Source organism: Cyprinodon variegatus, unplaced genomic scaffold (genome assembly GCF_000732505.1).
Source record: "Cyprinodon variegatus isolate N-32 unplaced genomic scaffold, C_variegatus-1.0 Scaffold143, whole genome shotgun sequence".
NCBI lineage: Eukaryota > Metazoa > Chordata > Actinopteri > Cyprinodontiformes > Cyprinodontidae > Cyprinodon > Cyprinodon variegatus.
The window spans coordinates 19,715-44,727 of record NW_015150596.1 but is presented as its reverse complement, the minus strand read 5'-3'; the positions used below and the strand labels follow the sequence as shown (position 1 = coordinate 44,727).

General features: G+C 35.4%; 1 protein-coding gene across 3 annotated transcripts; it reads left to right on the top strand.

Moving 5' to 3' along the window:
- The first annotated feature begins 289 nt into the window (after positions 1-289).
- On the top strand, positions 290-24,641 carry LOC107086134 (FXYD domain-containing ion transport regulator 6-like). Of its 3 annotated transcripts, XM_015376905.1 has the most exons (10): positions 290-542; positions 5,562-5,618; positions 5,773-5,799; positions 9,235-9,258; positions 9,445-9,468; positions 12,824-12,898; positions 14,097-14,133; positions 15,940-15,977; positions 16,064-16,089; positions 16,164-16,443. In XM_015376905.1, exons 1-9 carry the CDS (start codon positions 527-529, stop codon positions 16,066-16,068), a joined length of 303 nt encoding a protein of 100 aa, XP_015232391.1. In that variant the 5' UTR covers positions 290-526; the 3' UTR covers positions 16,069-16,089; positions 16,164-16,443. The 3 variants fall into 3 exon arrangements, with proteins under 3 accessions (XP_015232391.1, XP_015232392.1, XP_015232390.1); XM_015376906.1 differs by lacking the exon at positions 5,773-5,799; XM_015376904.1 differs by lacking the exons at positions 290-542; positions 5,562-5,618; positions 5,773-5,799; ... (3 more) ...; positions 14,097-14,133; positions 15,940-15,977 and adding exons at positions 17,863-17,898; positions 19,256-19,330; positions 22,877-22,914; positions 23,006-24,641 and having other exon boundaries at positions 16,062-16,089; positions 16,164-17,193.
- The last annotated feature ends 372 nt before the right edge of the window (positions 24,642-25,013 follow it).

The following is a 25,013-nucleotide window of genomic DNA, read 5'->3' as shown; positions in this document are numbered from 1 at the left end:
AAGACAGAAAATGAGTCCACAGTAAAACAAATTCACTAATCTGCTCTGTTTAAGGTCTACTAAATGTGCCCATGTTGAGGGGAGATAATGATCAGTGTTCATTAAAATATATCTGAATATTACTGCAGGCAACAGATTAATATTTTCTAGCAGAAAAGAAATACTGTAAACATGCAGCACAGGAGCACTGTGGCAAACAGCGGGGGTTGTGTTGTTTAAAGTTGCAGGGCAGCTCAGGGTGTTTTTTTGGAGTAACTTCAGCGGCACCCCGCCCCCCTCCTCTGGCTCATTCCTCAGAGAAAAACCCAGACGGAGCAAAAGTTGACCCAAGTTGAGCAGAAGTCCTCAGGCTTACACTTCTAGAATGCAAAAATATACTCCTAGTTTAGGTTAGACCGTTTGTACATTTTCATTTCATATTTTTTTTATTATTATTATTTTGCATGTATATCATTAACTTTGCTTGAGTACAGCTGTGTGGAAACTTTTCTTTGGGAGTTTGATTTACTGCGAATCTCATAGGCATATGAGGCTGATACACGGTAAGTTGATTCCTTGCAGTACACTGGAACTAAACCCCATTTTTGTTTAAATAACTTAAAATTAAGTTTTAACAGAACAGATTGTTTTAAAGTTTCTAGTACCCTACTTTTTTTTCTACATTTAATCATCGAATTGCAGCCTTCATGCCCCCAACTAGTAAAACCCTCCTTTTCTTTATTTATTTATTTATTTTTAAAAAATGGCACATCTGTTTTTCATATTCAAAATGTATATTTATCCCTCCTTGCAGCGGGTTGCTATCAGCCATAGTTAAACATTGGCTTTAATGGATTTTGTAGACATGTTGCCAAATTTCAGGTACCATAGTATCGCGATATTTAGCGATAAGAGCGACGCCAGACCGAAAAGGGAGCACTGGTAACGGCTGTCTGATGAAATTATCAGGTGCGATAAAGGTCTAAATTCTGGTTTTTATTCTGACTCAAAACACGAGAGGGGGACTGTGTTTGCAAATGCTTGACCTCTTAAATCAAATTGTGTGTTGACCAAAATTTTAAATAGTTGTTTGTCAAAATGAATAGGCCTACATCTGAAAGAGCAATAGGATGACGCTCAATTGATAACAGGATTGTATGGTTAAAGAAATAAGACAACTATCCATCCATTATCTGACACGCTTGTCCCGAGTGGGGTCCCTATCTCCAGCAGTCAATGGGCAAGAGGCAGGGTACAGCCTGGACAGGTCACCAGTCCTTCGCAGGGCAACACAGAGAAAGAACCATTCACACTCACACCTAAGGAGAATTTAGAGAAAACAATTAACCTAACAGTCATGTTTTTGGACTGTTGGAGGGAGCCAGAGTACCCGGAGAGAACCCAACGCATGCTCAGGGAGAACATGCAAACTCCATGCACAAAAACCCCAGGCCAGCAGTCGAATCCTCAACCTTTTTGCTGCAAGGCAGCAGTGCTACCCACTGCGCCACTGAGCAGCCCATAGGACAACTAAAAAGTTAAAACTTCTGTAACTGATTTACATTGGAACCTGAAAGAATGTGTGACCTGTGGATTCTTCTTAGGGTTTTTGTTTTCATCATTGATTATTGGATTGTCCCTTTAGTGGTTTAATGATTGTAGTTTCTGAAACAGCAGAACATGTACGCTGTGTCTTTTCTAGATTTTGTCTTATTAAAACAATGGTAAAAAAAAAATAGTTGGATGAGATTGGATTGTCAACATTCTGCTTTAGTTTTTTAAAACATAAAGAGTGGCACATTGTTATTGGCTTGTTGTGGTTCAGTATTTTTGCTTCACTTGAATCTTAAAAATCAGTTTGGGTTGAACTCTTTGTTGTTGCCAGTTCAAAACATTTTCTATTTGTTGCAGGAATAACTACAGTTAGCAAAAAAGAGCTGATATCAATATATTTTCTTCCATTTTATGCACATAAGTCCTTGTACACTTAAGGATGTTGTTTACAATTAGCTGCAAAATGGAGAGAGCTCTTCTGTTATGACTTATATGACAAACTTTCATTGCTTTTGCAATCCCCCATATTTAATCCAGAAATAGGAGTTTCTCTGCAAGCTTAAATATTCCTATTCAGTATGCAGGCTGCAGGGGGTGTTTTTATTTAAACAAGGGAATTGGTGAAATGACCAATATTTCCACAACTGCTGGCTACTTATATTCTGACTTGAAACTAGAATGTGCCTTCCCCTGGTCTGATGTCATTTCTACATACACACTCTGACTTCTGAGACTAACTGAATGCTGCATAAGTTCACTTCAGTTTAAAAGAACAAGACCACACTGAAGCGGGGATCATGTAGTGTAGCTGTTCTTGAGTGCACAGTCCAGCTAGTTGCATAATCATCAATAAATAAAATATTGGTAAATCAATTATTTATTTACCAACAAAACTAGTTGCCAAAAAATGAATAAATAAACACACCATTGATTTATCTTGGAGTTCTGTGAAACTGTGAAATAATGCCAAAGGTTATACTAGGCTCATGTCTGGAATTGATGCCATGAGCCAGATGGTAAATATGTTTTGAATAAAACTCTACAATGAGCAGCAGACCAAAAGATCAAGGTGACTAAATATTTATCTTTGACAACAGAACCCTGTTGTGAAAAAGCCTTTTCTAACAAAATGAATAACGTTTTAGTTGGAACTCATAAAACCAGTGGATTGTTGGAATTGATATACTAGTATTGCAAAGTGACTGCAACTAGCAATACTAGGTAATTGCATTATGCTTTCTTGCATGTTACACATTCAAACACAAAGTATCTAATGTGATGGATGGAATAAAGTGTAAGACATCAGATTTTTTAATAATGTCTTGTCATTGTATAAGATTTTAGGAAAGGGGTTTGTTAGATAATTTAGATTTCCCAGTTAGAATTTTAACATAGATTACCAGAATGGGTCCAGGGCTAAAGCTCTCTAAGGAAATCAGAAAATATCTAAATTGTGAGATGCTCTAAATTTATGATATACCAGGACCAGAACATGAAGACAACGTTAAGGAAAACAAACTCAGAAAATGGATTACTTATTGGCTTGCAAAGAATACATATTTGATTCTCGAGCCATAATACTGATCTGTGGTTAGAGGGAGCCTATTAGTGGCTTACTTTGGTTTTTTTGCCTGCATTCAGAAGACATTTTGCCTTCAAAGCAAATATTAAGATAATCAACTGTGGTTTAGAGCAAATACAAGTAAGTAAAAATATCTGCATTCATTTTAAGAACTCTATAATCTGAAGTAATAAAAAATTGTAATTAAATAATCACTGAAATAATTGCAAGTCCTGGTTCCTTCATTTTAACAGCTGAGGATGGATTCTGGATCTGTGACGAGACTAAACCTAAACCCCTTAACAGTTTTGTTGTTGGAAGTCAGAGAATTAGTGACATGCATCGACCATAAACAATACGCTAATGGCTATCCACGATACAAGCTATAAACAGTGGAATCTTTTATGTTTCATGCGTTTCAACACTACAGGTACATGTTTTCTAACCAAGACTGCACAATAATACAGGTGTGAAAAATGCATATAGAAACGATCCATAAAATGAGCAGACAGAAAGTCCATTACTGTAGCTTGGTTTGCAGCAACCATTTTGGGATGGGGAACAATTTTTGACTTCCTCTCTTAGAATTTGAACTTCTTGAGGTTCCAAAAGCTAATCCATCAACCCAATATACTCCACCAATGGATAATAGCGATATTCTTCCTTCTCTTCTATGTTGTATTAAGGAAAAACAGAACATTTAGGTAAGGTGGTAAACGCCTCCTCGGTGATACTGGTGTAAAATGGTTTAAGAGCTGATGTGTTTAAAGAGGCGGTCTGAACTGAAGTCTCCTTTTTTGACCTATGAAATGACTGCGTAAATTCTAGTTTATTATAATCCACTTTGATCTACTTAAAGTTCAGCTTTATGTGCTTCTTTACTGTCTCCCCATTATTTGCTTTTATATAACTCAGAGGTCTGACAAACAAGATTATTGGATTGCCTCTTGTTGGAATAACTCGCTCTGTTTGTTTGATTAAACCTGATTGGCAGGTCTTTGTACTTAATCCCGTTCCTGAGGCTTGAAGCATTCATTTTCCTCTCTGACTCCAGCACCATGTTCACACCCCCGCACTGGTTTTGCATGAATATCCAGAAGTGCTCACGGCAGAGGAGGGAACTGCTGGTTCCCCTTTGATCTCTGCACTGCACACCATTTAATTTCATTGCACAGGTTTTCTTAACTGCACAGTTACGTTATATCCACCTGTGTTGCCTTTCTGTTCTGGTATATTCGGTCATAGAAGTAGGGCGAAATCGGAGTCAGTGTAATCTCCGAAAAGAGAGCCTCTTCAGCTCCTGTGTGTCCAATTGCAATTGGCTGTCTGGTTCCCCATAATCTTAAGGGTGTAAGAGAATCCCAGAGGAATGTTCTAGATAATATATAGATCGAAAAACAGCCCCAGGAGGCCCAACCCCCACTCATGTTGATGACCCAGCGAAATCCACTGACCAAACACCGAGTGCAACTTTACACTTCCCTTTTCGTTGCACCCCTCTGCTGCCAAGAAGATGTTCTGAGATGCAGGGCCAAAAATAGATACTCTTCTCCTACTCTGAGCCTGGAAAACAAATTATTAAAACACAGATCCCACTACGTTCCCATCTACAAAGATGGAGCATTATGTCTCCTGTCAGAAGTGAAATCCCTTGGATAGGTCCGCTTTACAGCTGAAACTCAGCTCCATTTAGTGCTCGTAAGGTTATAACTAAACAGTGCAATATTATACCTCTGTGTAGTTCAACCTGAGAATGTCAAAAAGATCTATATCAAGTGACAACACAGTGGCATTCAAAGTGGTCCTTCAACCTATTCACATTTAGTCACATTATCATTCCAAACTTCAGCATATGATATTAGGATGTTAAAAAAAAAAAGATAAACACAAACAGTGCAAAAAAGTTTACTGCAGTAACAGCCTCACTGCCAGATTTTATGTAAACTGCACCACATTCCTTCCACTGTTGGATGATTGCGCTGACAGTCTATGTTGGGTGTTTGTAGTATTGGTTTTGATTTATAGACCTAACATTGATTTTTATTTCCAACTCAATCCCCAACCTGTCTCCTGTCTTTTTTGGTTTTATACAATCATTTGATGAGTTGTTCTCCAATAAACCACTAAGGCCTTCAATGAACAGCTTAATTTATACTTCAATTATTTACAAAAAAGTGGACTCTTCTTACTAATTGGATGATCTTTAACATATTTGTTATTTTGCTTTTATTTTAATTGGATCGTTTCAAATAGGGCTGGAAAAGGCTTAAAACCATGTATTCTGTTGTTTTTACTTAACATCATGTGCTATTTTTATTGATGTAGAATTGTTTTTAGAAAATGCAGGCTGATTTATAAGCCGAATCTTGTTGCTAAGGTTTCATGAGACCAAACCTAAACTTATCTGATGTCAACTTCATCTGACCTTTTAACCATGATGTGTCCTTTCTGTTGTTCATTCAAACAGGCACTATGGATCTTATATTAGCAGTGGCATTCACCTCCTGGCTGGCTCCTGTACTTGGTGAGCATACAGTATATATATATATATATATATATATAATTTTATTTATATTTTATTTTTTTTACTAACTGTTTGGCTTCCGATCCCTTGCAGTTTTTCTTTATTCCATACATGTAGTTGTGTTTTAAGTTCCTGATGTGTGTGTATATGACAGGATCAGCATTTGGCAGGGAGGTTTTTGGTAAGTTTCCTGCATCAGATCGGTTCCTCCCTTAAGCTGCATGGCCTTTACACCCAAATGCTGTTTTCTCAGCTGGCTTTTTTTGAACAGCACCTCTTGTTTGGATTGCAATAAATAATTTTTCAGCTCACTTTCCAGTTAACTCTTTTGTCTGGAGGTTTTGTTCTGTTCCCCCCTGGAAAGGTTTTTACTTTTGCAGTTTGAATAATCAGTTATTCAGAGTCCAGCCTAGCTTTTCCTTGTTAATACAAATCCTGGTTTCTGACTTGTTTCCCTGGGTTACCCCACATACCATCAGCAAAGTTTAGGGTAAAGCAGATTTGCCTACATTATTTTTGTGGGGTTGTTTCTTAACTCGGTCTAATGTTTTAACTACAGGTTACTTTTTAACACTTGTAGAAAGGCAACATATGTCCTCGCCTGATAGAGAAAAAGATATATATTTTTTTCAGTCTAAGAATAAGTTAAGAGATAAGATCAAGAATGTTCAGTAAGCAGGTTGTAGTGGTCAGTATTAAAAACAGTGCAATCTATTTAACTTTAATAATTAGTTTGAAGTGTAAAATATCATTTTTGATGTGCTGTCTAATATGTTTTCAAGCACACATCTATCCCATGACTTCCATTTAATATGCCTTACAGCAGCTCATTATTTTTGTCATAATACCTTTACATTAACTAATGATGTGAAATGTCAGGTCGTCCAAATATTTATATCACCATTGTGTAAACAGAAGTGCAGAAACAATGTCTGCTTTATATCTGGTATTAACCACAGTTAGTTGCTAAATGGAGCTGCATGCTTCCCTTTTATGACTCTAAACTCAAGGTGGAAATTAGGATTCAGCAATTAAAGTTGGCCTTTTATCAAGGTTTCCCTAGATTTTTTTGTAGGCAAAACTTGTTTTCCATAAAAAACATTAACAGAACAGAGAACAGAAGGTAATAAAACATGATACAGCTGGAAACAAGCTAATATGATTATACATTTGCAAGTGTCACTACATTTTTATCCTCTTAATTAGACAACCATATAAAGAGTTGATTGTTATGCAATGATTTAGATTAACAACACGACTAGGGCTTGGTAAAAAAATATCTATTTAATCGATTTTGAATTGATTCCTTTACATTTTTGCAAAATCAATGTCTAGGGAATAAGATCGATTAGTTTTATAGTGACGCGCGTGACGTTCACATTCAAATGAGCAGGAAAGATGCACTCAAAAGTACTTCAAGCCAGACAGCTGCAAATATAACCAATAGGTTAAATGAAGACATTAACAAATGGAGGCTGACCAGCAAACACCCTGTAGTTGTTACAGACAACGCTGCAAGTATGGTTTGTGCATTGAAGATAATGCTGCTCATGAATGTCTGCTGTGTCACGTCTGCTTGCTCGAGTGAGGCTTTTTCACTTTTCTCGAACAAGTTTGCACTTTTGAGACAGTTTTGTTCACATCTCAAGTTTAAACTGTCTGATTTACAAGTTTGCACTTTGTGTTTAATATGACAGGAAAAAATAAAATACATGAGTATTTTGAAACACAGTTGAACCATTTTCATTATTGTAAAAATAGATCGAATCGAAATTAATCGATTTAGAACTGAATGAATCAAAATCGAATCGATTCAGGACTTTGGCGAAAATAGCCCTAAACACGACAAAGTAAGTACGTGACACGCCGAGCAGAAATATTTACACTCTACTTCAGTTACATTTTATTATGCTGTATCTTTTGGTGTAAAACACAAGGCGAAAAAAGCCCTAAACACGACAAAGTAAGTACGTGACACGCCGAGCAGAAATATTTACACTCTACTTCAGTTACATTTTATTATGCTGTATCTTTTGTGGTTTAAAACAAAATGCAGTGCCACTATAATACATGGTTTTGGTTTCATTTTTAATATAAATAATCTAAAGCGGGGGATGTATTCGTAATTGGCCTCACTGTGTTAATGTCAAGACAGATGTTTGGTTGGATTTATGGTTGGAAAATTTTGACTGGGTACTTCTAACAGATCCAGATGTTTGTTTTTCTTTACGTTTTTTGCCCCCCCTAACATTTTTTTTCACATAGCTTTGCTCTTAGAGAGAGACTAGACTTAGACTTAGACTTGACTTTATTAATCCCTTGGGATTACTCCCTTCGGGAAATTGTATTTCCAGTAGCAGGAAAAAAATTGCACATACAAGTACAAGAAAATAGAGGATGTTTAGGCACAGTATATACAATAGAAAAATAGAAACAATTAAATAAGATATAGGAAGATGTATTGGGGGATGAGGATAGACAAATAAATTCAGATAAATACAGAGGGCTATAGCAAAACAATAACTTAAATTAACAGTTATGTAGTGTATTGCACTTCTTCTTCTTTATTTAGTTCCCACTATCTTCCTTTCTCCCTCGAACCAGCTAGCCTCTCTCTGAAGTAAAACAGGAGCAGCATGCTCCCAGCACTATGTCTAGTGGCTGGGATTGTGTGTCCAGCATGGTTTCCCCCTGTTAGTTTTTAAGCCTTTTATAATGTTTAACATGTTAACTGAAAACTGTTGCTCTAATCCAGAGGTCTTCAACCTTGCTTCACAGGACCTGCTGTCCTGCATATTTTAGATGAGTTTCTTTAGATCAAATGATGGCAATACTTCCTCAGCAGCTACCAAGGGCTGCATAGGCCTGTTACTCAACAATTTAGTTAAGTCAGATGTGTAAAAGCAGGGAAAAACCTAAAAAATGCAGGACAACAGGTCTTTAGGACCAAAGTTAAAGACCCCTGCTGTAATTTAATCAAAGCACCTTGTTCCACTGTGTTTCTCCTATTGCAGATGTGACTTCTGATGACCTTTGGACATTAACTTGATTAATTGCTTGATTTATGTTGCATTTGCACACTTTCATATGCTGTCCAAAATACTTATATAAAACATATATTCATGGATTGAATGACTAATAATTGAGTCTTAAGTTGTGGATTTCAGCCGCTCCTCTTTGCTGTTGAATTTTACTATAATTGGCTGTCTTTACTAATGGAATTACTTTAAAGACTATTAGTGGCTCTGGATTTTATTTAGGAGCATCAGAGTAAAAAAAAAAAAATGAATATGACTGCAATATAATTGCAGAACATTTTGATTATTAATCAATCAATAAAAAATGTATTATATTCCATAAAACTTACAATTAGGTACTGTCGTATAAATAGGCGGGCATTTTTATTGACAAAGCAAAAACTATTTTATTGCTTTGTCAAACTATAATAGTAAGTATTGTTTTCTAGGGTGCACTTAACTTTTTTCAGTTTTGTTTCCCTATATTTGGGATTTGAAGGCTCAGCATGTACCATGCTATGTCTGCTCAGGTGTTGTTACCTTTATCTTTTGCTGACAGGCAGTAACCACCAGCTGAAATGTTCTTTTCTCTTTTACAGCCTCAGCAGCAGAAGATGAGAAAGGTGAGAAAAGTTCAAGCAAAACCCTAGAATAGTAGATTTATTACCAATTTACGGCCATTTAAATCAGGAGTATGAGCACTGAAGCCCTGAAACAACTGCATAACTGTCATCTGATGAGCGGAGCTTGAAGTGTGTCACTGGTTACATCTGCCTCTCATTTATTATCTCTGTCTTTTTTGCTTTCAGACTATGACAGCCCTTTTCATTATGGTGAGTGTTGAGCAGCCAATGGTAGACATTTTAACGGTCAGCGCCTCTGCAAAGGAAACATCTGGAAAACTGAGATGAGTGAGCAATTGGTCTTGGATTTCTAGATGTGATGGAAAAGTTTCATTCCCTAGGTGGAAGCTTCTGGCACAGAGCCAAAAGAAACATTTGACATCCTGTCTCTGCTGATTTGATACTAAAGTTAAATCTTTAGATGACACTATATGATAGAAAAGCTTGGTCGTTTTTGGGTTTGGTTTTTGTTTTCTTATTTTCTGTTTGGGTTGAAAGATTAAACTCCCATGCATTTACATTTGCATTTACTTTCAACAAAAATTAGCTGTCACCTGAAAGCAATAAGCCAACAGGATGTTTGCAAGAGGCACTTTTTTTTTTTGACAGAAAAAAAATCTGTTTTGTTTTTCAGAGGTTAAAAAATCATTAAAAAAACTTTAATTTCATAAATGTTTCAGTGTTCAAACAAAAGTATCTGGATATTAATGGTTGATGATGTGACATGCCTAGATAATATTTACGACTACTATTTAGTTGTATAAGAAAATTCTTTAGCTGCTCACATAGTGTACTCCTAATAAAATTAATTTTTATATTTCTACATATAAAGCATACATCTTGTGCACTAAAATATACCTTCAGTTGAAAAACCACAAAATATCATGAAAATAAAGGCCTGAACAGCCCGGGTGCATACAACTTTTTAATCTCCAATTTGATTTTTTTTCTATGTCACAGTGACTGCATATAGAGAAAACCGACTAGGTAGGGTGGATTACTTTTGTCTTTGTGTTTTACACAATTCAAAACAAATTTCCCCCATGTGACTTGGACAAATTATGAATAATTATAAAAACAAAAAAAAATGGTGCATTCTATAAAGCAAAGCCTCACTTAACGAGTCTGCAGCATCTCAGACCAGAACAGATAGAGAATGTTCATATGCCTATGTTAAAAACATAATGAGATCTACGACTATAGAAAAGAAAAACACAGCAATAAACACCATGGGACGGTTTATATGCTGACCGAGGCAGTGAGAGGTGATTCTCTGTGAGAGATCTGTGAAGGTTATCAAAAGATTTCTTTCTTTCTTTTTTTTTTTTTATAAAGAGGTGAGAGATACGCAGCGTTTACGTGCTCTGTCTTCCCATTGTTATTTAGTTTTTTTGTGATGCTCAAAGAGGATCACTATTTTATATTCGTTTTTTCCCCTCTTGACGTATATATATATATATATATATATATATATATATATATATATATATATATATATTTATATATATTTTTTTGTTTTGTTTTTTTAATAAACTTGGCTTGATTTGCGAGGCTCATAGAGGATCACTACTTTATCCGTTTTCTGTCCTTCTAAACTCCTATNATATATATATATATATATATATATATATATATATTATTTTTTGTTTGTTTTTTTGTTTTGTTTTTTTAATAAACTTGGCTTGATTTGCGAGGCTCATAGAGGATCACTACTTTATCCGTTTTCTGTCCTTCTAAACTCCTATCATGGGTAAAGTATTTTATTTTTTTTTTTTTATGTTTCATTCTTTGTTTTTGCACAAGTCTGTCCTGCTGTCTATATACGCGATGTGTGACTCCAAAAAGGGACAGTTTTTCCGTGCGAATAACAGATTTTATTTAGTATTTTCCCCAAAGCAGATGTGTTTTACTTTCTAACCGCGTCTTTCTTCCTATCAGACACGTGAATATGCTGCTAAATTGCTGCATAGTCCAACTAAGTCCAACTCTTTCTCAATCGGACCTACGCAAGCCCCCTTGTGTAAAATCTTGTCGAATGTAAACGTCTCCGTTAAATTTCAATGGCCGATAAATACAATGACCTACTCCGAAACGACTTTCCATCAGATCGGATACAAAATTGGATCCGGTGTGTTCTGGCCTTAGGAAAATGTCTGTGTCTAGCTTCGGAGTCCAAGGAGAAAATATAGGAAAAGTGTAATATAAACTAGGGAACTATTTGGTTTATTGAAGGTGAAAAAGCAAAGAATAACGATTTTTGCTCAAATTTAAGATTGCAAGCATTTCTCAATAACTGATTTAATTTTATTAAACTTTCCTAAAGCTTGTAGGAATTTCAATACAGTCGTCAAACAGTTTATTTGAACATTTCCTCAGTCACCTGTACGTGATTCAGTAATTATTTGTATTAGTTGCTGTATTTCTATTAGAACATTTTGTTATGATGGTGCTTATTCATAATAAACCTTAAAACGGACTTGTTTGGTGTTATAAATAAGACCAACTGATGACTATTTTCCAAATATATGCTAAGTTTTCCTTTGATCAAGTGAGGCCTTCTTCAGTAAATTTGAACATTTTTCTGGTACTTACACATACTTTTTTGGTCTGTGGACCACTACAAAATAAAATGTATTTTTGTTACTTTTCAGTCTGCTTATCAAACAACAATCCTTTGTAAAAAGTATGAACACAAAAACACTAGCTATTTTCATTTTTACATTTTCAGCCATTGTTCTCATTACACATTTCTAGTGGAGTTAAATTGTATCTATTTGCATGTTAGAGTTTTCCTGTAATACTAAACAACTACCGTAAATCACATAACTGAATGAGGTGAGATTGCGACCTCTAGTGGGTCAGTAGAGGTACTGCATTATAGATTTTATATGCCGCAATGCTTTTTATCAAAAGGAATATGCAAGAGTTGATGTTGTAGTTTATCAGCTTTTTGGATTAATCTCATTATTTGTCAATCATTAGAATTTTTGCATAAATACAACACAATTATTAGATGCAACTGATGGATGATGTTTTGTTCTCATTCCATTCTCCTTTTAAAAGTGTTTTTTTTTTGCATACAAAAGATGGTTGATACTTGTTTTTATGGTAAATAAACCAACAAGTTGAAAATCACTGAATGGATTAGTTTTTTCTTTTTCTGTTGCCCTCTGAATGTTTTCTGGGTTCAGCTGGTGTCAGGGCTCTTTTTCTTGTAATCACTGACTTTAGGTACTGTGTATACAGTGGCTTTAGAACAGTGGTTCCCATAATGGGAAGTTTATTAACAGTTACACTTATATTTTCCAAACCTATAAATTATATTATATTATAATTATATAAATTCCTGATGCTGAAGTCATCATGGAGGGTTTGCAGCTATTTTTAGACACAGCTTGACCCCAACTTTTACATTTGTGGGATCTCAACAGAATCATTTTAGAACTGCAAATTGCTTGTGCAGTTTTGTTTTTAAATTTTGAGACATCTCATTAAATGCCCCAAAAACACTTATTTGTTTTGGCTAAACTGTCCCTGACTTATTTGTTGTTTTTTTTGGGTTCAGATTATGAATCTCTGAGAATCGGCGGACTGGTTTTTGCTGTTGCTCTGTTCCTGCTGGGCATTTTCCTCATCGTCAGTAAGTGTTGAAGTTTACACATGCAAACATTTACATTGAAATGATGCTTCAGAGCTTATAGATGCCTTTTTCTCACATGCTGCTTCCAAATTGTCTGCACCATTTTGGCCCACATAGCTTGCTCTTTTCTTTCACTCATGGCACCCTAGAAGGATTCCTGCTCCTACCTGCCAGCTCATCCTGCTTCTGCCAGTTAAAGACATGAAGCCATAACTAAGTGATAAATAATTTAGTGGGACTCAACCCCTCTGCAGCACTTCCTCTGTTTACAAAGACTAGAGTTAGTTTAAAATGGCTCTAGGAGAAGAGCAGGTTGTAAAAGCTTTCTGACAGCAAAAGGATAATTTATTCAGAGCTGCTAAAGATGCATCAGCTAATTAAGACTAACTGATAATTTAGTGTTCAAATGCTATTCCAACCTGTACATCGCCGTAAGATTAAAATATGCTAGGGAAAAGGATAAATTTAAGGTAATAGATAAATAAAACAGGTAATAAATTACTGGTTTATGCCTTTTTGACTAGTAATATCATAATACTAAAATTATTAGTGATGCCTAGAAGCTGATCCCATCTTATGATCCTTTTATTACTCAGCATTTTCTTTACTCATGCTTAACTCATAAGACCTGAAAACCAGTTTTTGAAAACAAAAAAACATACCGATCATAGATTCCTGTTGTTTAATCGTATTTTTATTTTAGATTAAACTTTTGATATTAACTACATCCTTAGAAGGTGGCAGGGTTTTCTTAGGAGACTTTAATCTGCTGGTCCAGGTGATTGTTTTTATGAATTTGTTTTTTTATTCTTTTTTGCGTTGCTTAAAAGTTAAAAGGTTTTTGTTTGAATTTACTGATTTCTTTCTTAACCAAGTATGGTTAAAATGTTTCATGCAGGCATCGATATATGCAGACATCCCAATGAATAGTTGGATTTATGTGGTTAAAATGTTGCATCAAAAAAGTTTTTGGGATAAATTTGTCTAGAGATTTGAAAACCCTCAGAAATGTGTTTCCTGCCTTGGTCACTGAGGCTAAGTTTGCCCTGGAAATGTTCAAACCAGCACTCAATCAGAAGTGTTCCTAAATATGCAATGTTAGCTTTTTTATTCATTTCAAAGTCAGATGTTTGGTATATTATATATATATTTAATACATTTTAAATATAATGTTCCACCCATACTTTTTCATCAACAGGTCGAAAGTGTTCCTGTTCAAAGAGCGACAAGTCAAGGTAAATTGTGCTTTAAACAATATACAATTTACTGTAGATATATTAAATGACACATAAGCAACATGAACTAAGAATAATAAAAATGATAAGCAGAGTTAAAATAAGGAAAAATAAGAATAAAATAATCAGCTCAGCCTGAAAAGTCAGAGCAAACAGGTAGTTTTTTTTCCCACAAATACTTGAATTTCTATTAAAGAGACTGTTAAAAAAAAACCTTGAGATTTCTTTTATTATTATGTTGTGAATGCAGAAATGCAATTTATATAGCGCCAATTCACAACACGTCATCTCAGGACACTTTACAGAGACAATTCACCCAGATCATACAGTCAAATTGATTAAAAGTTTTCTATCTAAGTAAAACCAGTTGATTGCAATCCCTCACACCAAATGTGCTTATAGCGACAGTGGAGAGGAAAAACTCCCTTTTAACATGAAGAAATCTCCAGCAGAACCAGGCTCAGTGTGAGTTACCATCTGCTGTGGCCGACTGGGGTTCAAGGAGACAGAAGCAGACATACAGAAAGAAGTAGAGATACAAAGGAACTTGTCAACCAGTTTCACAGGCAGCCCTGCCCGGGAAACACACAGTCAGGCAGACGAGCTCCGAGCAGCTCCCACGTCAGAGGATGAAGAGAGCACATCTACCACTCACAGTCAGGGAAACAGGACTACACTAAAACATAGGCCAAGCTCAAACATCTATAAACAAAGGTGTTGATGGCAGCAGCACAGCTGATATTTCTCTCCAGGATGGATTCACAGTCAAACAGGAACAGACCAGATGAAGCTACTATGAGAAAAAGCAGAGAGAGCAAAACGTTAGAGATTGAACTAACATATTCTGCAGAGTGGGAGAATAGAGATAGAATGATGAAAAAGGGGTCCCTATGTCCTCCAGCGGTCTAAGCCTATGGCAGCATAACTACAGAGATGGCTCAGGATAACCTGAGCCCCTCTAACTATAAGCTTTATCAAAAGTGAAATTTTTAAGCCTAGTCTTAAAAGTAGACAGGGTGTCTGCCTCACAGACTAAAACTGGTAGTTGGTTCCACAGGAGAGGAGCCTGATAACTAAAAGATCTGCCTCCCATTCTATTTTTAGAAATTCTAGGAACCACTAGTAAACCTGCAGATTGAGAGAAAAGTGCTCTGTTAGGGACATAAGGAACAACCATATCTCTGATATAAGATGGAGCTTGGCCATTTAAGGCTTTATATGTGAGAAGGAGGATTTTAAAATTTCTTCTGGATTTAACAGAAAGCCAATGAAGAGAAGCCGGAATAGTAGAGATATGATCCCTCTTTTTAATTTTCATCAGAACTCTGGCTGCAGCATTTTGGATCAGCTGAAGGTTTTTAACTACAGTTTGTGGACTTCATGATAGTAAAGAATTACAATAGTCCAGCCTTAAAGTAACAAATGCATGGACTAGTTTCTCAGCATCACCCCTGGACAGGATATTTCTATTTTTTGCAATATTCCTCAAATGAAAGAAGGAAATTCTAGAAACCTCTTTTATATGGGATTTAAATGACAGGTTTAGATCATAAATAACACCAATATTTTTTACTTTATTATCTGAGGGTAATTTAATCCCATCCAAATGAAGCGAGTGACTAATCAGACTATAACTTCTGTTTTGTCTGCATTCAGAAGGAGAAAGTTAAGAGTCATCCAGGTTTTTATGTCTTCAAGACATGCCTGTAATGTAATGGGTTAGCTTAATCTGGATATATAGACAGAAATAGCTGCGTATCATCAGCATGACAGTGGAAATTAATCTCTTTTCTGTGATGCCCTTAGGTCCAGGGGTCCTGAAGTTGAATCAGCTGTCCAAAGAGGTATATGTATAACTAACTTCATATGACATTTAAATATTCAACTAGAATTAGCATCTAAACATGTTTTTGTATTTTTTTTTCTCCAGCTTAACAGCGGCTCTATTAAAAACTGGTAAGTGTTAATCCTCAGTGTATCCACTGATTTAAACGAGAAATCAAGCAGAGTTGTTCTGCTTGTTTCTGCAGCTTGCCGGAACCCACCACTAGGTGGCAGCAAACACAATGAAGACAGCAGAGAAAAACCCTTCCAGGAGGACAGCATTGAGCTTTTTTTAAATGCCATAATCCAGCTGTTATTTGTTTCTTTTTTTTCTCTCCATTTTTATGTTTTTATCATCAGTATTTGTCACTTGATGATGTTTCATGTTTTTACAGTAGTGATGGTGTGATTCTCATGTGTATTTCTCTGATTGTCAAACAAATGCTAAATAATAAAGCAAACATCTAAAAAAAAAATTGATGATTTTATCCTAATTATTGTTGGTAGTAGTACTGCACATGTTGCCATCTGTTTTGCTGCACTCATTTTTTCTGCTGACACTGCACACAGTTCATTTACACATGCAGTAGAAACTACCAGCAGTGAAAGAGGGCACACTGCATTATGTCGCCTTCAGGAAGCCTCCCTTTAAGGAGCGATATTGCACCCCTCTTTGGTTTCCATGCTGTAAAACAGCAGTTTTACACCAGTAAAGCTGGAGGCTGCTGCTGCAAAAGAAAATAATGCATAAGGGTGTTTTAGTCTCTTTGCACTGCAACAAAAATGGTGTTAAAAGCTGCATTTACTGAATGTATTCACATATCAACCAAAGTATTGTTTAGATAACTTTAAACAAAATATGTAGTTCATATTAAAACTTTTCCAAATTTGATATCATTTGGCAAAATAATGTTTTATCTCCAGTAGTTATTAAATGTTGTGTCCATTTGTCGTCTTTGGGATGGCCTATTATATCCTCTTATCTCATACCTGTGTAGTGGGAATTGCCTCTAGATTGCACCAGTAGCTGCGAATAATGACTGCAGTGTCTTATTGTCAACACCAGGGGATCCTTGCTGAGCTTGTACAATGCAGTCTCTCCATCTGCTCTGCTTGCTGCACTGCCCACTTTCTCCATCTACATCCAGGCTGTAAGTGCAACCCAGAGACGTGCTAAATTTCCAGCAGGACACAACACTCCCTCACATCTTTGCAACACAACCATGGCGACCGCAGGTTTGTTTGGGTTTTTTTTATGTTATTTATTTTTGTTAGTTTTTTTTATATATGTCTCACTTAACATCTGGCACAAAGTTATTTTGGATTTAAAAGGGGGAAACTAAGTTTGGATCATTTGATTCCAGTCTGTATGTTTAATTAATGGAGGCTTGTTTAAGTGCTGACACATTAATCAGCGTTAAATTAAGGGACATTTCTGAGGAAAATACCAGACTGGAAAGGCCAGTTTTTAGCACTTCTGTAAAACAGGACAGTTTTGTGGCTGTGGGAAAACTGTGGTGTTGAATATAAAATGCCAATTCAACCCCTTGGGACTGAGAGTTCAGCAGTGCTGCTTTATTGACATTTACTAAATGGACAGAGTGTTCAGTATCCGATGCATTTTAGTTTAGGAATCATTGCAGCAAACCTAAATAAACAAGTTGGAATTTTAGTTTGCAGAGAAAATGACTTGAATGTCTTATTTCTGTTCATCCTCCCCTCCCACCTTTTCTTTCTCTGCTGCTGCTGGCTTGTAACCCCTTTTCTTTCTGCTGAGCGAAGATGCCGCATTGAGCACTGTGCAGTGCAAGAAAAAAATCTCCATAAGACCCCACTGCATTTCTTCACTCTGCTGAAAGTAGCTTCTCCTGCCTTGTAAATGATTGTTTTTTTTTTATTTTACAGAATCAGTGTTTCCAGACCAAAGCGACTTTCACTATGGTAAGATTTAAACTAATTGCAGTGCATTTTAAAAAAGATGCCAACCAGCAACTTGATATGTTTTATAAGAAACTGACATTGTAGAACAGCACAACATAAGATTACAAGATCCACTGTACTGAGTATGAGGTAGGAAGGCCTCAGGTGTGTTAGAGAACATTAGTGAACAAAAAGACCCACGAGGACAAAGGAACACGAAAGATTTAGGGAATATAGTTTTTTGAGAGATTAAATTGTTTTTAGCTTATAAAGCAATATCCAAGAATTCATACAATCTTATGGGAAACTGTGGACATAATGCAGGCTAGTTGGCCATCAATAAAGCACGGGAAGACAAAAGAGGATGGTGCAGTCAGAACAGAACAAAACCTAATATACTAGGCCGTTTTTCTGCATATCTAAGTCTACAGTAGTTGGGGTCAAAAGCAAAGGCTGTGTGTCATTAAAAAAAAAAACAGCATCCCCAGGTCAAAACATGGTGGTGGCAGCATTATGCTGTGGAGATGCTCTTCTTCTCCAGAGTAGATTTTATTAATTAATAAAATTACACTGCAAAAAATTAAATTTCTATAATCTTTTGCTGTTGTAACACCATAATTTCCCCATTGTGGGACAGTAAAGGGATTTTCTATTCTACTCTGTTCTAAAAAAATATTTACTTAGATTTTTTGCAGTTTATCAAATATAATTATTAAAACAAGGAAAAGTGCAATTCTGGTAAGCTAATATATTCAACCCCCCCTTTGCTTAAAAACCCCTCAAATAGAATCCATTGAAACGTGTCACGATGGTTTACAGACAACTGATTAGTAAAGGATAAAGATAGAGAGGATAGAGAACTCTAAAGCTGGGTTAGAATATGCAACAATATTGCGCACTTTTTGAAAGAACTCCTGAAAGAAAAAACAATTAGAGGCTAACAAAGACCTGAGCATTGGGAAGAGGTTCACCTTCCAGTAGATCCAGAGCTACAATGAAATGTTTTAGATCAAAGCATTGGCATGTATTAGAATAGTCCAATCCAAGTGCAGACCTAATTGTAAACTAAAATTTAGCTAGAAAGCTTACTTGGTTACTATTACTATTATTTTGCAAAGACGATTGTAGGAATTTCAGAAAGTTTATTTTATTTTGGAGTACATAAGTGTCTATTAGCAGTAAAACTGTCTTCCTGTATCCTTCTATTTTAAAATGATGCACATCTTTGAATTTGTCTATTATATTGTCTTGTGATCACACTTAAAAAAACATGGAAAAGTCAAACATTTAGACTTTTCTAGTTGTGTAGTTTTGTTTTCAGTATTATCATCGTTGTTGTTTTGGCTTAATAAGTAACCTGTCATTTTGTCACCTGTAGATTATGAGACACTGCGGACTACAGGGGTCATCCTTGCTGTTGTTATGTTTGTCTCTGGCATTTTAATAGCCCTGAGTAAGTTAAGACTTTTTTTCAAATATAACAGTAATAATAAGACTTCAATAAATCTATATAAAATATCAATACTTCTGTAACTTATTTATCATTCCTCAAACAGGCAAAAAATTCACAAAATGTGTAAAATCCTCATCCAAGTAAGAATTGAGTTGGATTTAGTGAATGATCTGCCCGTGCATGTTGTATGAATGAATATGAATTGATTACATAACCACTTTTGAGAAATTCAACTTTCTTTGCTTAAACTGAATGTAGTTGTGCAATTCTACCCCCTCCCTCCCCCTGGATGCTACTTCTCTTGAAAAAAAAAAAAAAAAATCCTACTCTTCAATTGAAAATGTTAGTCTCTAATTTTCGGCAGGTCAATTCCAACACGCAATGAGTTCATAAAGAGCTTTTATTTGAAATGCTTGTTTATTTATTCCAGTTCAGTATTTGGTCTATAAGGCATTTTTTAAATGTATGCATTCAAAAAGACACTCCTTGTGTGTTGGTAATGAATGTAAAAATTCCACCCTGAGCTGATTGCATGTTGCTTGAACTGCAAGACAGGAAGAAAGGCAAGAGCTGCTGTGTTACGAGCACAGGAACTTGGCACACTGGTACAAAGGCATGGTGCTTAAAAGTCTAAACAGTGAACATTAAGTAATGAATGTTGATAATTTTTTGGAGTGAAGTATTTAGATATTTTTGATTAGTAGGTCTTTTCGTCCTGCTTCCCTGGAGTTTAAATGTTACCTGACATAGAGGCCCATTTTTAGGAGCTTTAACATGGGAAATTGGATTGGATTTAGCTAATTTCAGACCAGATCATTTTACACTGCAAAAACAATTTAGAAATGAGTACAAATATCTATAAATAAATGTATTTACCTTTCATTTCAGCAGGAACCATGATTCCATTGGCAGTTTTTATTTTTATTTTAAATGTAAATTATCTCAGTCCGTTGGCTCAATTCTAGAAAAAATGCACTTATTTTAAGAAAAGATGACTGCAGAGATTTACATTTTTTTTTCCATTTTGAATATGTCCTCTGAAAGTTTCGTTTTTAATCAAGACTTCTTAATGTGAATAATGGAAAAAGTCAAGTTATATTACACCATTGGGCAGAGTTTTGCTGAATAGCAACGTTAGCCAAATAAACCATGCATTTTCCTGTTTAAAGAAAAATAAATAAATAAAAAAATTGTATATTTGTCGGTAAATGAATACAGATCTTTCAAAAAGCCTAAACTGAGGCAAAGGAGTAAAGACCTCATGATAGCACCGTTTCTGGTATCATGAGGTTGGTCCTTCTCAAAGTAAAATATTAAAAATCATTTTTACAGACCTTTACTAGAGCGTTCTAATGCTTTTCAAAGGGGATGTATATCACATTTCCTCTTTACTGTACTCAGAAAGACCATCCGTTTTTTAAGTAACTCTTAGATCACTGCACGTGATAAATGTCACCAAGAGCTACAGGATTTGGTTTGAAATGAGAAGTGACTTTTTCTAAAGAAGAAAATATACCATTTCAGCACAAAAATTCCATTTATGAAACATGGTGGAAAAAGTCACTTTATTAGACATGTTTCACTTCACTGGTGTTTTTTCCCCATGTTTGATCATTAAGTTCTTAATCAAACGAGTGAACTATTGAGGAAGAGAAAATGGACATGAGTCTATGATGTACCGGTAAATAAAAAAAAAATTTAAATAAAAAGTCGAGGTAATATTTTGGAAAGTCAGGATTCAAACAGAAACAGTGTGAAGAAACAAAATCTGTATAAATAGTGTTAGAAATCCCAGTGATTTTAGGATCAAATGTGTCTGCTCAGCGGCGTGGGATTTCATTCAAAGAAAACAGAATTTCTTATACCCGCAGACATAGATTAGCCTTGAATGGCCTATACGTATGTAGCACCTTCTCAAGCCTTCCAAAGCCCTCCACACCACATCCAGTCATTTCAACCATTCACACACTCAATCACATACTGATGATGTAAGTTATTACCGGAGGAATGTGCAGTGCTTTAAGTGGGCCACTAGGTACGGTATGTAGTAGCATCATTTTGAATTTGTTTGTTTTTTTCAGCATGCAGTGCATACTGCTACTTCAATCCACCCACACGCATCCCCCATCCTGACCTGTCAGTTCACAGCTCGTAGGCTATTGGTTGTTTTTTTTTAAAGCACCTCAAATGAACCTAATTTCTTTGACCCAAAATGTTTGCCCTACATTCCTGTGGCTGCTGAGTAAAGCCAAGAAAAATGGCTTCATTCACCTGGCATTAAAAGGACCCAAAAGAGCAGAGCTGAAACGCAGCCTTCACAGTTCTTGTCAGTTTGTTTCTTTTTAGTTACAAAATAGCTTTTTTATATTAATGTTTTAAAAACTGCTGAAATGAATAAAATGCCAATTAAAGTCTTGAAAACAAAATAAACTAATTATGCACCAGCAGTGGTAAGGATATACTTCTACACAAAGTTAACAAGATTAATATTTTATTTCCTATCATTGTGGAAAAAATAACAAGGACAGTATAATAGGGATTTAAACACGGAAACAAATAAATACAACAATGTGGAGTCTAATACAGAAGTAGAAGTAGTGCTAGATTAGCCGCATGGATAATCATCATCTGGGGACCCTGCTTTTTATGTGGTGCATTCACTCACAATAACAGAAGTCTGATATTTTCTGAAATTCACAGGCATCCCCTGAAGATGTTTGATTCTTAGAGCGCGTTGCATAATGTGATCCATGATTTCCCCTATAATATTGCTCCTTATCTTCAGCCTTTTATGTTTGAAGTCTGAACATGGGATTATTTATCATGTCTTAGTTGATTTTTGTTATCAGTTGTGTTTTTCATTTAATCAAATAAGTGTATTTTTTCTTCAGTAGTTGATAATTACATGCGAAACAATGCATTTCTAGATGGAGCGCTGTTGCTGGGGAAAAATATGGCTAAAGTGGCATTGTTGAAGCTTGGCCTAACACCGTATAGAAATACAGAAGCAAACTAATAAGTTTAGTAAAATCCGAAGTCAGATTTATTACTACTTATGTTTCTAAAGATCTTTTATTTGATTTTCTGGGTTATTTTTTATTTCCATGTTAACACCATTGGGCTTTAAGTTAATGAAAGTGGCTTCATTAATATTGAAATTTGGCTCATATAGATTTGGTTTAGAACTGCCTTTGTTCTTTTCAATAACACCTATAAATCAATAGAATTTAATTTAAATTGTTTGTCCCCAAGGGGCAATAGATAGATAGATAGATAGATAGATAGATAGATAGATCTTTCTAAAAATATAACCCACGTTTCTGTTGCCTATGGACATTTAGTTTTGTTTTGTTTTTTCACTTAAAGCACTGTGTGTGAAAATATTAATTTTAAGCCCCACAAAACAGTACCCTGTGGCTTCAACAAGATTTTGATGTGGCCATTTACACTGTACACGTATATTTTATTGCTAGTAAATTAAATAACCAAAAACTACATATGGTGTAAAAAATGTGTGCTTATTTCCACTTTTGCCCCTGTAAACAGCTCAAGCTCATCCGCTTCCCAGGTTCCAAAGACAGAAGGTGAGTAACATCAGCTGAGACTGACCTTTCACTGGCACTCTGTGCTTGAACATAATAATAAGAGCTTTTCATATTTCTTTCTCTGTTACAGTTCCTCCTCCAGGCGTATAGAAAATGTAGCACATGCCTGAAAGGGAAGAGTGACGTCACAGGACCTTTACTGTTACTCACAAACACATGGGCTGTTTCTTTGCTATTGCTTTTTGACAAATGTAGAATACCTCTACCATCCTGGGTCATTCAACACATCTTAACTTAACCTCTATACTCTCAATGAATTTTCGTAAAACTCCTTAAATATAAAAGACTCTGTCAAAAAGAGTCTGCTAAATGAAACCAATGGAGCATATGTGGTTTGTCTTAAATATATTTTATTTCTGTTGAACAATAAAAATTGTCAGCATGATTACAAATCATACATTTTTCCAGTTTGTATCACTGTAATTACTTAATGTGTTGGTAAAAAGCATGGAAAGAGTTCCCGACATGTTGCCGTTCTGTCTTGGGCAATCATTTCAGATAGCAGATGGAGAAAATAGCTTAACAACACAATAAATAGAAACATTAAGAATAAAAAAAAAACAATCATAATCATTCTGTAATGCCTTAGATGTTGAAAGATTTCTTGCTTAAAGCTACAAAACAAATCAGATTAAGGCAGTGAAAAATCAAACTGAAGTCACAATTTTAAATAACCTAAAGAATTAGGCCCTTTTAAAATAAAGATTGAGTATAACGGTACTTTATATGTTATGAAAGTACTCCTGAATCAGGTAGGGGCTGCTTGCAATATGTGGAAAGTTTAATCTTTTGCTTTGTGCTATTAACAAATGTCAAAGATGACACACAAGTGTGAGACTTAATTTGATTTCATCATCATGTTTAAAAAATAAAATACCTTGAAAAACATGTAATCTCTTGCTGAAAGTGTAATTTACTGTCTCAAACAGCTCTTATAGTGGGATGGTGTAGTTTCCACCCTGCTCATATCTCTCATGCTAAATGAAAATGGGACTGCTGAAGATCTGCACTCAACCATCAAAACAATCTGATGGAAACAGTGTTGTACTTTTACTCGTGACTCATAAGTAAAATGTACAGTGAATCAGACAGTTTGTCATCGCACTGACTCGCCTGATGTCTAGATTAGAAACAAAAATAACATTCTTTGTCATAATTTCTTACATTTTACACAGTAAAGTTTCATTTTCCACAAAGAAAAAAAAATTGCACCCGATGTCACACACAAATATGTATGATGTATATAGCAAACAAACCAATAAACAGGTTTTCATTTGAAAAACATAAGTTCTTAACAGAAGAAAGCATATGCTGATACATCTCAAAACCTCTGCTCATAGTATCAGTATGATATCTAACCAGTGAGGGGTTTTAACCAGAGAGTCAGAGGGGTTTCAGGGACATGGTCCCAGAGCTTTTACTCACGATTTCACAGAAATCAACTTTGAATTGGGAGGTCAACCTATTGAGGAAATGTTACTAGCTTGAGGAGGGCACCTCTATACCATTTATCATGTGTTTATGCAGTCTAATAATGTGTTTCCAATTTTATCAAATATTACACATGCATTTATCATTATGTAGACTTATTAATTCAATTTCCTAAAAATAAATTTGTTTTAAAGACAAAGGGCCGGATCTATCAAAGGTTTGCGTGTATAAAAACGTGAGCTATTTCACTGCGCATGCTAAAAAATTTACAAACTGATCTATCAACAGCGTGCTAAAATGATTTGGTCTTTAAAACGTGCTAAATAGCGCCTCTTATCCATTTAGTACTTCTTCTGCAATGAATATTCAATATGGGGCGTTTACACGCAAAGGTGCGTCTTGTGGGAGGAGAACATGTAAATATATTAATTTAGCACTCGCAATTTATCGTAATTTATCAAACACGAAAGCAATTTTGCTAACGGTATCTGACTCTATATTTAACACGTTTCAAAAGAAGGTGCAAATGGTCTGTATGCGTAATTGCGCACACATGGCAGCGGTTATTGTCGCAAGAAGGAGACATCGAAATGAAGCAAGGAGACGCAGAGAACGCATTTTTATATTTTTGCAATGAAGGAGGAAAC